Source organism: Sceloporus undulatus, chromosome 1 (assembly GCF_019175285.1).
Source record: "Sceloporus undulatus isolate JIND9_A2432 ecotype Alabama chromosome 1, SceUnd_v1.1, whole genome shotgun sequence".
Classification (NCBI taxonomy): Eukaryota; Metazoa; Chordata; class Lepidosauria; order Squamata; family Phrynosomatidae; genus Sceloporus; species Sceloporus undulatus.
In genome coordinates this window covers 315,291,709-315,306,501 of record NC_056522.1, presented here as the reverse complement: position 1 = coordinate 315,306,501, position 14,793 = coordinate 315,291,709, and the positions used below count along the sequence as shown (strand labels likewise).

The window sequence follows — 14,793 nt, the reverse complement described above, 5'->3', positions numbered from 1 at the left end:
TTGGGGAAATATACATAGATTAATGGGGAATATTTTACAAATAGAATTACCACTGGATCCTCATTTATTTTTGCTTAATATGACTGGTACTTTAGAAAACTTAAAGCTAAAAGAAAAAACATCGCTGATCCTATATATGGTCACACTGGGACGTATTATTTATGCACAATTTTGGAAAAAGAAAGAAATACCTTGTGAAGAAGAATGGATAGCTAAATTGAGGGATGCAAAAGAAATGGATATTTTGACTGAGATGATGAAGAATAAGGATGTGGAAAAGATCTATAAGAAATGGGAATGTTTAGATGTATACTGTGGATTTATAATGCCATAGATCTGTAAGGCTTGGTGAATTTCAACTTGTTGTTATTACGGTTTTTTTTTTTTGTCTTATGTTATCTTCAAGAATTATCAACAAATTGGTATATATAACTAAATTTGTTTATTGCGTTTACTTTAGATGTATAACATTGGTGAACTTTTTTTTGAACTGTAGTTATGGGAATATGGTTTTTTAAACTAAATTAACAGAGTACACTGGTACCCCGGGATACGAACGCGCCGCGTTACGAATTTTTCGGGTTACGAAAAAAAAACATTTAATTAATTATTTCCGGGTTACGAAGGTTTCCCCGGGTTGCGAAAAAAAGCCGGCGCTATTTTAAATGGAGCCGCGGCGGAGCCGCGGCTTTTCCCCATTAGCGCCTATGGGGATTCGGCTAACGAAAGACTTCCGGGTTACGAAAATGGCGCCGGAACGAATTAATTTCGTAACCCGGGGGACGAGTGTATCATATTATGTGTGGAAGTACTTTTAAGTGGAACAAAGACCGACATGGTCATATTGTATTTGAAGCATTTATTTGTTATGTTTGTATGTCTTTTCTTGTTTGTAGTGTGATGGTATTGTGAATTTGTATTTGTGTATGTTATAATAAAATTTTCCAAAAAAAAAAGAAAAGAAAAAGATCAAGGTTCAATGGTGGAGCAGCTCTAGTGAGAGTGCCCGTGGCCCCACCATTATTTCCAAATGAATACGAATTGAAATGGGTAACAGCCTAGCTTGGAACCTGACATTCCTTCTATCTTCTTTGCTTGAGCCTTCTAGTGGAAGGAGAGGCCTTGGAAGCTTGAGATGCAATAGTGCTGTGGATTTTGATTCATCAGTTAAGGAGTTTCTAATCCTCCTGTTTAAAAACAAACCTCAGACTATCAAAACCATCAGATCAGATCAGCTTAGGCTGCAAGGTGGTCTTCCTCAGACCGGACCTGAGGCCAACTCAAGACCTAGGAGGAGTGTGTCTGCAGGAAAACCTCATATTGTGTTTTTCTAGGTCAGGAGAGGTGGACTATCACTCTCAGCATTCCTAACCATTGATTATGGTGTTTAGAGCTGATGAGAGTTGCAGCCCAACAACATCTGGGTTATGGAGCAGGCTTGAAAACAAAAGCTCTTTTTGTTCTTCTGCTGTCCCATCTGCTGGGCTGGGTCTTCTGTTCGGCTTTAGCATGGGATGGAGTGGCTGTGCAGGGGAGCAGCTGTAAAAACATTGCCAGAGCCACTGCAGTCACATTTCCAGATTACTGTTCCATGGCCACCTCTTTATTCTCCTGATGTGCACTGACCTGCATCTTTCATTTCAAACAGAGCACATGGAGGACAATTTATAGAGGTCCTAAACACTTTTAGATCAGCAGTTTCCAACCTGCTCCCTCCTAGAAGTGATGGACTAACACCTTTCATTCCCCAGTGAACCCAGATGATAGGAACTGTTATCCAACACATGTGAAGGGATCCAGGTTGTGAAAAACTGGCTTAAGTTACATGGTGCTTAGATACATATGTATGGATTATGAAGTTCAAACATGAAAAAGATATATTTCTGGCCTTTACTTCTTTTAAAAGGGCAGGATTCTGTTCCAATCCCTGGCTTTCACTGGTACCCCCCCCCCAAAAAAAAGGGCAACAGAGTGGAAAAGTCCCCTGCCTCCACACACCTGATTGCTTGGCAGCTTCAGATCAAGTCTCTCTTGCCCTGCATAAAGCTACACTCAAATTCATAAACACTTTTGTTGAAAAATGTGGTTTTGAAGCAACCTGTTCATTTTAAGAATATAACTCACTGTTTATTTTAAAAACGAATAAAAGGAAAGTTGACCCAAAAGGTAAACGTCAGAACCAGAATTCATAGGTGATGGCTCAAAAGGCCAATCAGTACCTGGACCTAACCTGGACCTCAAGGACCAAAAAGAGATCATTCTGCATTTTCTTCTAATTAGTTTTTGTTTTGATGAAACTGGGCATTTTCTCTAGCTCACTGAGATATAGATCAGGGATGGCTGCCTCTCCTCTAGCCTGGCTGACTGAAAGGGTGTATAAACACACTGGCAGAGCAAATAGAGAGTGTGCAGCTGTTTGAATAAAATGAAAAGTGCTTCAGGCAGCATTCTGCTCAAATATGACAGATGGAAACAGAATGCCTCATGGGATATTAAGAGGGCAGCACAAGCCCAAATATATTGCTTGTCCTGTGCAAAGCACTGGGGGATGGGGGTGGAGGGGGCAGAGACAGAAGTGTGTGCTTTCTGTGTGTGTGTGTTCTGTTGAAATGGTCTTTGACCTCAATTACAGTCTTGATCCATAAACTCTTATGGGCAAATGCTCCCCACCTATTCACCCTCAAATACCTTTCTGTATCAATTCTCACAACCTTGGTAACCTGTTGGGTCATGGGGAGAGAGGGAATTTAGACTCAGTTCCTCAGTCCATGAGCTGATTGCTGTGGACCTAATGGACACAGCAAATAGTAATGCATGTGTAAAGTAGCATAATGGAAACTCAGTCCTTGGCACTGGCTGCTGGGAATGAGGGGGTGGGATTTGTATCTCTTTTCTCTTCCATCTTTTTAAATCATTTATAAAACTACTTGAGCCACACTGGCATTATCTCACATTGCAATACTTCATACACAGCCACTGCATAACATGTGACAAATGAACAGAAATGTCACACCAAGGTTTCTTATCCTCCATACCACTCCAGGCCCCAATAAATGCAACACTGGAGTTTATCAGACAAGGGAAATTGGAAGTATAATCCAATGGTAATCTGAACGCAATCATGGGGTTTAACATTATTGTGGGATAGACTACCACAAGCAATTTCGGCAATGGGAAGTCAGTTCGAATGCAATCATGGGATTTCATGTTATTGTGTGATAGACTACCACATGCAATTTTGGGCAATGGCAAGCTATTTTCGGGCAATGTTGAGTCAGTTTGAACACAATTCGAATTCATGTAAATTCGCTGAACTAGCGAATTCACGTGAATGTGTTCTGGCCCCACTTTCTTTTCATTTGAAATTAAGAGAAATTCCTCCCGTGTGATAAACTCCACTGATGGTGGTGGTGGTGGGAGGTCTTTCAGGTGGGCAGTTATACAGATAAATGGATTTCCTAGGATTTTAAATTTAATCTGATGGATGAGAAGCATCAACAACAATGGGGGGTCTCCAGTGTCAAGGGACAGTGAATCTATTCCACGTTTCCAGGAATTATCCAAGGTGCTGGAACGATTTAGGGATAGGGTTTATTATTTTGGAAAGCTGCATGGATGAATACCTGGATTGCATTTACTGCCTCAATGATATGGAAGCCACTAGTTGCTGCTGATCAGTAATGAGGAGAAGGGTGGCAAGAACAAGAGAATGACCTTTGAATTAATTTAATAATCACTTCTCCTCACCTTCCTTCCTTCCTTCCTTCCTTCCTTCCAAACAAAGTTGGAAAAGAGCTTTTTAAAATCTCTCTCTCTCTGTCCCCTCTTTCTGATACTCCCCTCTTCCTCATCCCATCTCCTCCATAAAGCAGGTTGCTGGGAGAAGGAAGCATCACTTGTCAGAGGTCTCATATGATTACTTGGAGAAGGTTTTGCAAATTAATCTGAGGGTCATTCTGCTTTAGAAAGCTGATGCTACTCCAAGTGCAGTTGTCAAGACTTAGAACTTTGCTCCAGAGGATCAGCTTGGGAGAAAATGTCCCAAGGAGCAGGCTGCAGCCTTCCCTTCTAGTGAATTTCTGAATAATCTAATCTAATTTTTGAAAAGACTGAATACAGTCTTGAATTGCTCTATGGGTTCCATGACAAGTCCAAATTCTCTCTACCTCTTTCTAATAACCTGCCTGTGCTGAGGTACCATGACAGTGTGCATCTCCCTGTCTCATTAACAGCAACTGATGTTGTGCAGAAAAGTTCCCTATGCAATGATCTCATGACAGGGATGGATTTCAACTGGGGTGGATGTATGTGGGTGGGTGGGTGGGTGGGTGAACTAATGCAGCCAGACACAGGGGGCTCCAGAGGCTGTATGGTAAATTTGGGCAGGGGGATTATGTGGCTCACCCTAACAGAGGCACAGTACATACCACCAACAAGTGGCGTACTGGCACTGATTTTAGGGTTAGGGACCATGCGGCATACACTGCGGCATTACAATGGTGGCGCCCCATGTACATGGGCGCCGCCATTGTGACGTAAGTGACAAGGGTCATCCATACATCACCACACATTGCTTATGTAACGAGTTCTTTTTCCTCCGGAGGGAAGCAGCACGGTTCGGCAGCTACGGCTTCCCTTTGGAGGAAAGCAGGCCGCCGGCAGGCCGCCCGTTTTGAGCGGTCTGTCCCACGCCATAGATCCAATTGTGGAATGACTATATGACACTGACCAACACAGGATTGCAGTCAGGATGTGACCTTCCTTTTGCCCTTCTGAGTAAGATTGCCATATCCCGGATTCTGCTTGGACATTCACGATTTTCAGCCGTTTTGAATATCCCGGCCTGGGTTCAGGCAAATTCCCGGCTCCCACTGCCACTGCCGCCACCGCAACTATGCGGCAGCCTGCGAGGCCTAGTTCCTTCTCTAGGCCTCACTGGCCTTGGATGGGGCGCAGGGTGGGGCCTCAGCCAGACGACTGAGCCCCGAGGAGCAAGGCCTCTAGGCCTCTCCTCCAGCGGTGGTGAAGTTGTGTGGGGGCCAGACGGCAGGCGGTGGTGGTGCACAGCAGGTGGTGGTGGAGGAGAGACCTTACCACAGCAGCCTCTCTCCTTGGGGCTCAGCCGCCAGCGGTGAGAAGGCTTTGCAGGCTGGCTGGGCCCCAAAGAGAGAGGCTGCTACATCATGTCCTACATTTTGTCCCAGTTTTGTGGAAGGGAATTATGGCAACCCTACTTCTGAGAGTCACTGCAGAGTGAAATGGAGATATTTGGCATAGTATGGTGTTAGGTGGGGTGTTTGAGAGGGTGGAGGTATTTTCATGTGTTTTATGCATTTGCGCGGTTTTATGTATAGTTTTGGAACAAAATTTGCCTTAAAATATGTTAATTTTTAAAATGGGGGGATGGGGACTTTTGAGGATTGGTGGGGCTTCAGGGGCCCTGGAAGTGGGTGCCATGGGCTTGCTGTATTCTGTGGGGTGCACTTGCCCCATTTCAATCTAAATCTTATGGAGAAAGGTGAAAGATGCTTCCCGGGATTGTAATTCAGGCTGGCAGACCCAGATCAAGTTCAATAACTCATCCTAACCTTTATGAGTTCTCCGTGTGAATGACAAATGTGAAAAGAGTAGCAGAAGAACCTCCTAAGATGAAATGAACCAAAGTTATTCATTTTAAAAACATCATGGGTGTAGGGGTTGGTAAGAGAGTATTGTTGAAGACATAGCCTGATAGGAGCCTCTCCTTCCTACCAGTACCTGTTGGCTGTCGAGACCGTGCTTCATTCAAGTAGTAAAGTGCCTTGTTGTAGTCTCCGAGGTGGTAGAAGGCCACACCTGACCGATAGAGTGCCTTGAAGTTCTCTCCTTCCTTCTTCAGTACTTTCAGGCAGTATTCTTTGACTCGCTCATAATTCACCAGCTCAGCTTGAAGGAGGCAGGCTACAAAGGGAAACAACAGCACAAGATTCTTTAGAAAAAAGTCATTCTTCTCCTTTCTTCACACCCACCCCACACCTCTGTGGAAAGGATGCAAAGCCAGGTGAGGTGATTGTGACTCAGGAAGTGGGGCTGTCATGTAAAGTGAGTGTCAAATCCAGTTTTTGCCATCCCTAATCTCAGTTGAAAAGGTCTATAATTAGAAATTTGAGTTAAGATACACTGGTAGGTGTTGTTTATTTTGTAGAAGAGCCATGAATTCTCTGTGGAATGGGTAGCAAAAATCACAAAAGCAGGTAAATGGCTTTGAAGTAACAAAGGAAAAGGAACATAAACAGAATGCTGAATTGTGACTGGCAGTTTCAAAGATCATCAAAATAAAGTGAGGATTTAAAAAAAATGAAATAATATCAGGAAACTGAATGGAAAGGCATGCATTTTGCTTAATCTTGCTGTTGTGATTCTTCTTTTGATGGTGGCCTTTTAACATTCTCTGTTTTAAAAATCCCCACCTACGTATAGTGTTCTTATCCAGGGCCACACACAGCCAACTCTGCTTCCATCTGTTAGAATGTGAATACATTTTCTACAATCAGTGTAGAAGAGAGGAATACAAAATTGGCCCACACTGTTGCTTACTGAAAGTCAAACTTGTGGTCTGTCAGCACATAATGCTTGGATTTGTGTACTCACATTAATCTGGGTATTCATTTTATAATAGTGTCCAAGATTCCACATTGCAGATATGGTTAAGAATACTGTACTTAACTACACATAATCCCCTGATCTGACTTTTCAAACCTACCTTAACAGCCAGCAGCCACAGCTAATGACAGAGGTCTGTTCTGAGGACAACTGGAGTCTCCCTCACCAGCATTCTGTGGTGGGACAAGGAGTTGCAAAAGAGGTCCTTCTTCTGATTGTCACACTGCAGTTCACTGGTGGGAGTGGGCTGGAAATGTCATCTTATTATCATCCTGCTATGTCCCAATCATCAGCACAACAGACCTCCATCACTTGGTATGGCTGCTGCATGTTAAGGTCCAGTGGGGAGCATCTGCAATCATGGCAATAGGGCCACAACTGTAAACATGAATACTGAACAGTTTATGAATGTACAAGTCTAGCTTATGCATTTGTAAAAGCTCAAGATGTTAGCCAATAATAACAACATGTAACAATTGGTATCTTTGGTAGATCTTTGAGTGGTCTGTGTCTGGTTTCTCACTCCCCACTAGTTGTTGTTGTTGTGTACCTTCAAGTCGCTCCCAACTTATGGTGACCTTAAGGTGAACCTATCAAGGGTTGTTGGGTTTTTGTTTTTGTTTTGTTTTGTTTTTTTGCGAGATTTGTTCATAGGGGTTATGCCTTTGCCTTCGTCTGAGAGAGTGTGGCTTGCTTAAAGTCACCCAGTGGCTTTGCATGGCCGAGCAGCAATTTGAACCCTGGCCTTCAGAATCATAGTCCAGTGCTCAAACCACTATACCACAGTGGCTCTCCCCTACTAGTTTAATAACAGCAAAAACTAAAAAGTTCTCCTCCTTTCTATATTAAGTGATTCGTTTCTAATTGAGACAGTTTTAGGGAGAAAATCAGGAGTGGATTTGTGCAGGAAAGAAAAGTGACTTCACTTTTAGTGCTGAAAACAAATTCTTGGGCAAATTTTTGTCCCTTAATTCCAAATAAATGCCTTGGCCCTAAGCCTCTGTTTGACACCTGGCTCCAATTGTTGAACTTCAAGATTCTAGTTAAAGCAACAACAAGGTGGAAGCTCGAACTCCCCTCTCCTCTAGTTAAAAGAACTTCTCAGACTTTCTCTTGGCAACCTTTATAACTAACCTGCAAGTTGTCAGGTGAGTAATACTATAATTCCCTGTTGCAATTGAGCAGGGCTGAGAATGAATTGCTTAAGGTCATCTAATAAGCTCCCGAGAAAGACAAGATCTGTACTGTACTGGCACTCCCAGCTCAGTCACTAAGAGAGTTACTTAAGAATTGCTGAAGTGGCAAATTTGCTACAAACACACAGTGGTTATTTCATAGCAGGCCATTTTCAGGTTTTGTGGGCATGGCTCAGAGGAAGAGCTCATACCAAATTTCAGGTTCAGTGCATCACTGCTTAAAAGGATCAGGTAGCATGAATTTGCATTATGTCATGTCCCAATAGAGAAACTTAGCTTTCTTTACAACAGAACAAGTGGGATAAGGCAGGCTCATATGGAAGTAGGCAGTCTTTCAGAAATCCTTGCTACAAGCCATTTAAGGCTTTGTTAGTCCAGAACCTTGAATTGAGCTCAGAAGCAAACTGGAAGCCAGCATAGTTCTTGTAAGATGACAGTCCTATGGAGCATAAAATGCACAACCTACAACAGTTTGACCACTGTCAACATTTCCCAGGTTCTACAGGCCATGCTGACTGGTAGTCCTAATCCAAAAAAGTAACTTCTAATCTCTGAATAAATGTAATTGAGGCTACAATTCTGTATCACCTGCTTAGCTATGTGGCCACCTTTGTTACATAGCCAAGCAGTGTCTCCTAGCCTGATCCCTCCCAATCTTCATTTACTAAGCAGCATCCACTGCAAAATGACAGGGGCCTGTTCTCTTGCTGATGCTTTCACCTTTTCTCATGAGTGTGATCTCTGGTGCAACAACCAGAAGCAGCACGTGGATATAAGAATTGCCTCCCACTATTATTTTCCTAGCAACCGGCATTCAGAGTCATGTTCCCTCTAATCCAGGATTCAGCATATAGCCAAAAGGAATAGAAGCCATTGACAAAAGTTATGATGAAATCTCATCCAGACCAATTGTCAACATTAGTCAGAAAAAATTAAATTCCCACTGCTTTCAATTGGAGTTAGTCATGACTAACTTTTACCTCACCTGCCTCTCCGGCAACGTGGGACATTATCTGCAGTGATGGCTTGTCATTATGTGGATATTCCATTAAATGGACACATTCAGGGTTGGCCCTGGCGAAGCAGCAAGGGAATATGACCTATATGGCTTTATCTGGTACCATGAGTGGAAGATGGTATCTGGAAGAGGAGAAGAGATACCATTTGGGCTCTGCTTGGACATCACAGGAACATAGGAAGCAGTCTTGTGCCAAGTCAGTCCATGGATCCACCTTAGCTAGTACTTCCAACTTTGCCAATAATGGCTCTCCAATATTTCAGATAGGATACTTTCCTAGCTCTGGTATCACTGGTATTCCCTAGTAGTCTCCCATCCAAGCAGCTGGCTTGACCCTGCTTAGCTTCTAAAATCAGGTAAGACCTGATATTTTCAGAGTGGTATGTCTTGAACCTGAAGCAACATCTCTTGACCTGACACTGCATGCACTCACCATTAATAATGTGACATTATGTCTCATTGAAGAAAACAGAGGGGGCATTTGCTCTTAGTGGAGCTTCAAAGTTTTTATTTTTATCAGCACAGCAAAAGCGAAGGAGTTAAATCTGTAACCGCTGGCTTCTCTCTCTCTCTCTCTCTCTCTCAATATTTATACACACACACCCCACATCCAATAGCTGGGGAGTGTGTGTGTGTGTGTGTGTGTGTGTGTGTTTTAAGGCATATGCAGTGCAAAGATGCATTGAACCTAATATTTACTTTGGGCTGTGTGCCAGACTCTGAGCTCTGGTCGTTACTTGTCCAAAATAACAGAACAAGGCAGAGGTGAGGCCAGCAGAGTGACACAGTCCAAGTGAAGACTTGCCAAAGAATTGTTCTGCAAACACCCCTTGTGGCTGAAAATCTCTTCTTTTGCTCATATTGCGTCCTTCACTTCCAGTTTAGTGCAGCCAGTCATGGAGCCAGCAAGGCGGGAAGCTGCTGTCTGGACTAGTTAAATCTCACAGAAATGAGTTTTATGGAGGAATGGCTGCATCATGGGGGATGGGGGGGGAGGTTGGATGAAAAGCGATAAGAACATTTGATATCACCAGAGCAGTACATACATGGTGGATTTCAAAAGCAACCTACCAGCAGATACTTCACAGACACTTTCAAAAATTATCTATAAATGCATTATTTTATTCAGCTGCATCCTCTCCTGTTTTTCAAACACTGATTCCTTGGTTGTCCCTAGTTTCTAACGGAGATCAAAATGGACGTATGGAGGTTTTTCTTCTTCCCTCTTTCTGCATCTCTCTCCACACTTTTTCTTTGCTGAAAGTGTGAATTTCATGCTAGAGCCCTTGACAGCTCTGAGGCTGGTGTTCTATATTTATGTGTCAAATAACAGGTACAGCAGTAGCAGCAACTGCCCTTTGCCCATCTGGGCTTGGGAGCAATCCCCTTGCACAAGGCTGGTTTCAAAATGATGCACCAGGGCAAGAAAATACAGAAAATATCAATAGAGTGTGAAGGAAGAAGTCAGGAAAAGCCCTAGTGAACACTAATAAGCTTGCAGGAAGCTCCTTTATACAAGTTACACCAATAACTGGTCTAGTCCAACATTGCCTCTATACTTACTGGCAGCACCTCTGGATTTTCAGGCAGTGCTTTCCCCTATCCCTTCGCTTATGTGGAGATGCTAAAGTATTGAATTTTGGATTTTCTGCATACAAAGCATGTGCTCTACCTCTGAGCTATACTTCTCTTATAGGCCATTTTATTACATTGATCAACTGTTTAGTTCTAGCAACTGCCCAAGCATCCTTTCACACTGCACAATTATCATCCTACGATGCCACTTTAACTGCCATGGCATGATATTATAGAATCCTGGGATTTGCAGTTTGGGGAAGGGTATTTAGACTCCCCTTCCAGAGAGCCCTACCGCCCCATCAAGCTACAAACCCTATAGGATGTAGCCCTGACAAAGTGGAATCACAGTGCTATAACTGTGTCATGTGAAAGGGCCAATTAGTAGTTGAAAGTGAGAGGTCACTATGAAGGTCATGCAAATCCCCTCCCCATGTTTCTAGGTTAAGAAATATTAAATCCACCTTTCTTAATCCAAGATCGCTCTGCCCTTTATTCTGCAAACAAGACAATTCTCTAGGGGTGGGGACTTCTGTACATTTTGGTCAAGAACTTGGAGTGCTGCAAAAGTGGAACTTGACAGTGTTGGGTTAATGTCTCTGTACCTCAGTCTTAATAACAGAAGTTCATGAGGTCATATGAAAGAAAGCAGATCTCACTCATCTCTCAATCTTTGGGCATCTTTACCCCAGAGTTATCCACTGCCCTCAGCAGTGCATTCTCCAAAACTATTCTTGGTATAATTGTCTGCAACCCAAAATTACTGAAAAGCTAAAGTTACTCCAGAGCCAAGCTCTTCTAAGACATTTCCCATTTCAAAAAACCTGCAAATAAGTTTTTTTTGGTTTTTTTTAAATTGCTTGGCAGCTGACATGCTACTTAAAGCCTCCTTGATCATGTTTTGTATTAATTAGATCAGTTTACTATATGACTGCTTGGCAGCCTCCCTGTGATGGATGAAGAAATTAAAAAATAAGTGCCACTTTCCAGTTAGCAGCTGATTCATTGACTTTTCCTATCTGTTCATTAAAATTATGTTAGATTTGCTTGCCAGTTGATGCAGTGTGTCACCAAATGCAACAGAACGCCTACCCTCGACATTACAATCCAAATCAATCCATGCTAAACCAGGAAATATTGATCATCCAAGGGTCTGGGATATACAGGTAGACTGAGCCATTTTGAAGCAGAAGCAACAACAATAACCCCTTCTCCTCCTCCTCCTCCTCTTCCTTCACCACCAGCAGCAACATTATCTCAGCTGTTTCCCCCATCTTAACTAGTAAAATTGATTCTTTTCTGTTGAAGACCTTGGAATGTAGGAGAAAGACAGGACACATGAGTACATATGTATGAATGGCACAAAAGGATTTCTGGCTTTAGAAAGCAGAGAGCCAATGTGGTGCAGTGACTTGAGCATTGGACTAGGACACTGGGAGAGCAGAGTTCAAATCCCTGTTTAGCTAAGGAAACTCACTTGGTGACCCTGGGCAAGTCATACGCTCTCAGCCTTGGAGGAAGGCAATGACCAATTCTGCCGAGAAAACCCCATTGTTGCCATAAGTCATAAATGACTTAAAGGCACACAGTAACAATGAGGAGGAGAAATAGTGCTAGAACCCTGGCAACTCTCCTTAATTCTGAATTCCCCCTACTTCTGGGAAATTCTAGGCAGACAAATGGTTTTCCTCTGAAAGTAAAGCTATTGATATGCAGAAGCCAGATCAGTTCTCCTTCCCCCTATAAATGAGGCCACCCGCCTCGGCGGGGCGGCCTGGTTGCCGCTGGGGATACCCCTGTGGCGGGCAGTGGGCCCCTCCCGGCTCGAGCGGCCCCAGAAGCCCCAGCGTGGGGGCCGCTCGAGCCACGATTGGCTCTGGGGGAGGGCGGGAGGCGGGACTCCCGCCCGCACAACTGGGACTATGGGTCTCAGCGGGCGGAAGCGCCCGCTGATTGGGTGGTGCCATTGTATGGCGCCGCCCGCGATTGGTTGGGGGCCGGGGTGCAGGCTCTGGCCCCCCTTTGCCGGCCTCCTATTGGCTGGTGGGCCTATTTAAGGCCCACGAGGCGTGGGAGCTGGCCCCATTGCTTGCTTTGCTCACCCACCCACCCTCCCTATGTGGGTTGTGTGTTGTCACAAGTTGTGGGGCAGTTGCATAGGTCTTGGATCTGGTGGGCGTGGTTTCCAGGGCTGCGTAACACTGGATCGGGAGTCCATCCGGACATGGGGGGGGGCTGCGAGCGATGTGATGTTGCCATTGCGGGGGCATCATCGGCACAGCTCCCTCCCGTTGACAAGGGATAGTTATGCATTGATGCGCATTTGCGGAAATGCGATCAATCGCCTGAGCGATCATTGGAGCATAAGCGTTAACCGAAAATCCCTTGCCATCCCGAAGCTTGGCCGTGACCAAGCACCTTGGTTCATTCACTCAGCACTGGGCTGATGAATGACAGATCCAGACCTCATGCATTGGAGCCAACCCTACGTTTTATGTTTGCTGTCTCTTGGTATGCTAATAAAGTTGTGGTCTTTCCTCCAACATGCGCTGTTCTCATTTGTCCGCGGCGGCGTCCCTCTTAGGCAACTGATCCTGGGTGGAGAAACCAAACGTGTGTTCTCTACTAATTTCCCTCCACATGAGACAGAAGAAACTTACATTGTTCCTGATGCACACTAAAAGCAGCCTAGAGAAAGGGTAGCGTATTGGTCAGGGATGATATTGTCAATGGCTGTATTCACACTGCGGAAATAATCTCATTTCACCCCACTTTAACTGCCATGGCTCCATGCGGTGGATTTCTGGGAATGGTAATTTGATGGGGCACCAGTGCTCTCTGCCAGAGAAGAGTAAAAGTCTCACAAAACTACCATTCCCAGAATTCCAAAGCACTGGACCATGGCAGTTAAAGTGGTGTCAATATTTCTGCAGTGCGGATGCAGCCCTGATCACGATCCTATCCCTTCTGTCGTGAGGAAGTTCTCCTACCCTCTGCCAGCTGGGTGTCCCACCTCTTCCCTCACCCTTCTCCTAATTGGAGAGGGACTATCAAAAAATAAATAAAAGCTCAAGTGTCAAAGAAGAAAGAGGTGTCTCAAGGGCTTCCTACAGTTCCTCCAGCGCTTCCAAGAGATTCCTGTCACATTCTACATTTGCACTGCAGAAATAATCCAATTTGACACCACTTTAACTGCCACTGCTCCATGTGATAGAATTCATATGGATAGTATTTTGTTGAGGCACCAGAATTCCATCACATGGAGCCATGGCAGGTAAAGTGGTGTCAAACCGGATCATTTTTGTAATGCAGATGCAGACAATGTTGTTCCTCATTGAAGGGGACTCAGCCTCTATGATCAGGTATTGTTTGGGGAAATATGTATTGACTGTTTATGCCTGATGCTGGAGCCCAAGTTAGCCTTGAGGTGGGTCATCCCACAGTGGGCATCAAGCTGAGTTTAATGACTTGGCACTGGAAAGTGTCTGTCTGCACTGAGCTAGGTTGGAATCAAAAGCAGTGTCTTTCACCTTTCTCAAAGTTCTGTATGTTCGTTCTAATGCCAAGAATAAACTTCCACTGAACTGTGAAATATAATTTCATGTTCCAACTTCCATTTCAATGTCATTCACTTCATTCAAGATATTAAAACCAAACAGCATGGAGCTTTGAGGTGATATTTAAACATGATAAGAATAACAAATGCTGTAAATATTAGAAGCACAATGCATTTGGTTTTAAAGGAAGCCATAAATGGGGAAGAAAGATACCCCATGCCCAGAGTACCGTTTATTCTAATTCATGGTCTGGGAGATACAGCAAGAATTCAGCAAGTGAAGGAGTGGAGAAAGTGTAGCCTTTCAGATGTTACGGGACTGCTGCTCCATAAGCAGTAATGAGTGCAGTTAGTAGTGAAGAATACAGGGAACCACATTCCAAAAACATCCCAAGAGGTTCCTGAGCTAGTGTATCAACCACCTGGCTCTCCAGCAAAGAGAAAATATGAGATATGGGGACCTTTTCCCACGATACAATTATTGTAGTATGATTGCATGTAAACTATGCTGGAAACATCCTTCGGCATCCTGGGTTTGTAGTTTGTTGAGGTATTAGAGCTCCCTGGCTGAGAATTCAAAATACCCTTCCCTAAAATGCCAGTGTGGTATAGTGGTTTGAGCTACGGTTTGACTATGACTCCGGAGAACAGGGCTCAAATCCCTGCTCAGCCATGGAAACCCACTGGGTGACCTTGGGCACATCACAGTCTCTTAGCCTCAGAGAATGGCAATGGCAACCCCCCTCTGAAGAAACTTGCCAAGAAAACCCTGTGATAGGTTTGCCTTAGAGCTGCCATAACTTGGA

The 14,793-nt window shown here is 44.1% G+C and overlaps 1 protein-coding gene across 1 annotated transcript in view; it reads right to left on the bottom strand.

The window, feature by feature from the left end:
- TTC9 (tetratricopeptide repeat domain 9) overlaps positions 1–14,793 on the bottom strand; it is a 57,824-nt gene that overhangs the window by 13,226 nt on the left and 29,805 nt on the right. The window contains exon 2 of the mRNA XM_042444970.1: positions 5,758–5,940. Coding sequence (XP_042300904.1) covers positions 5,758–5,940 — 183 coding nt within the window. The remainder of the gene's footprint in view (positions 1–5,757; positions 5,941–14,793) is intronic.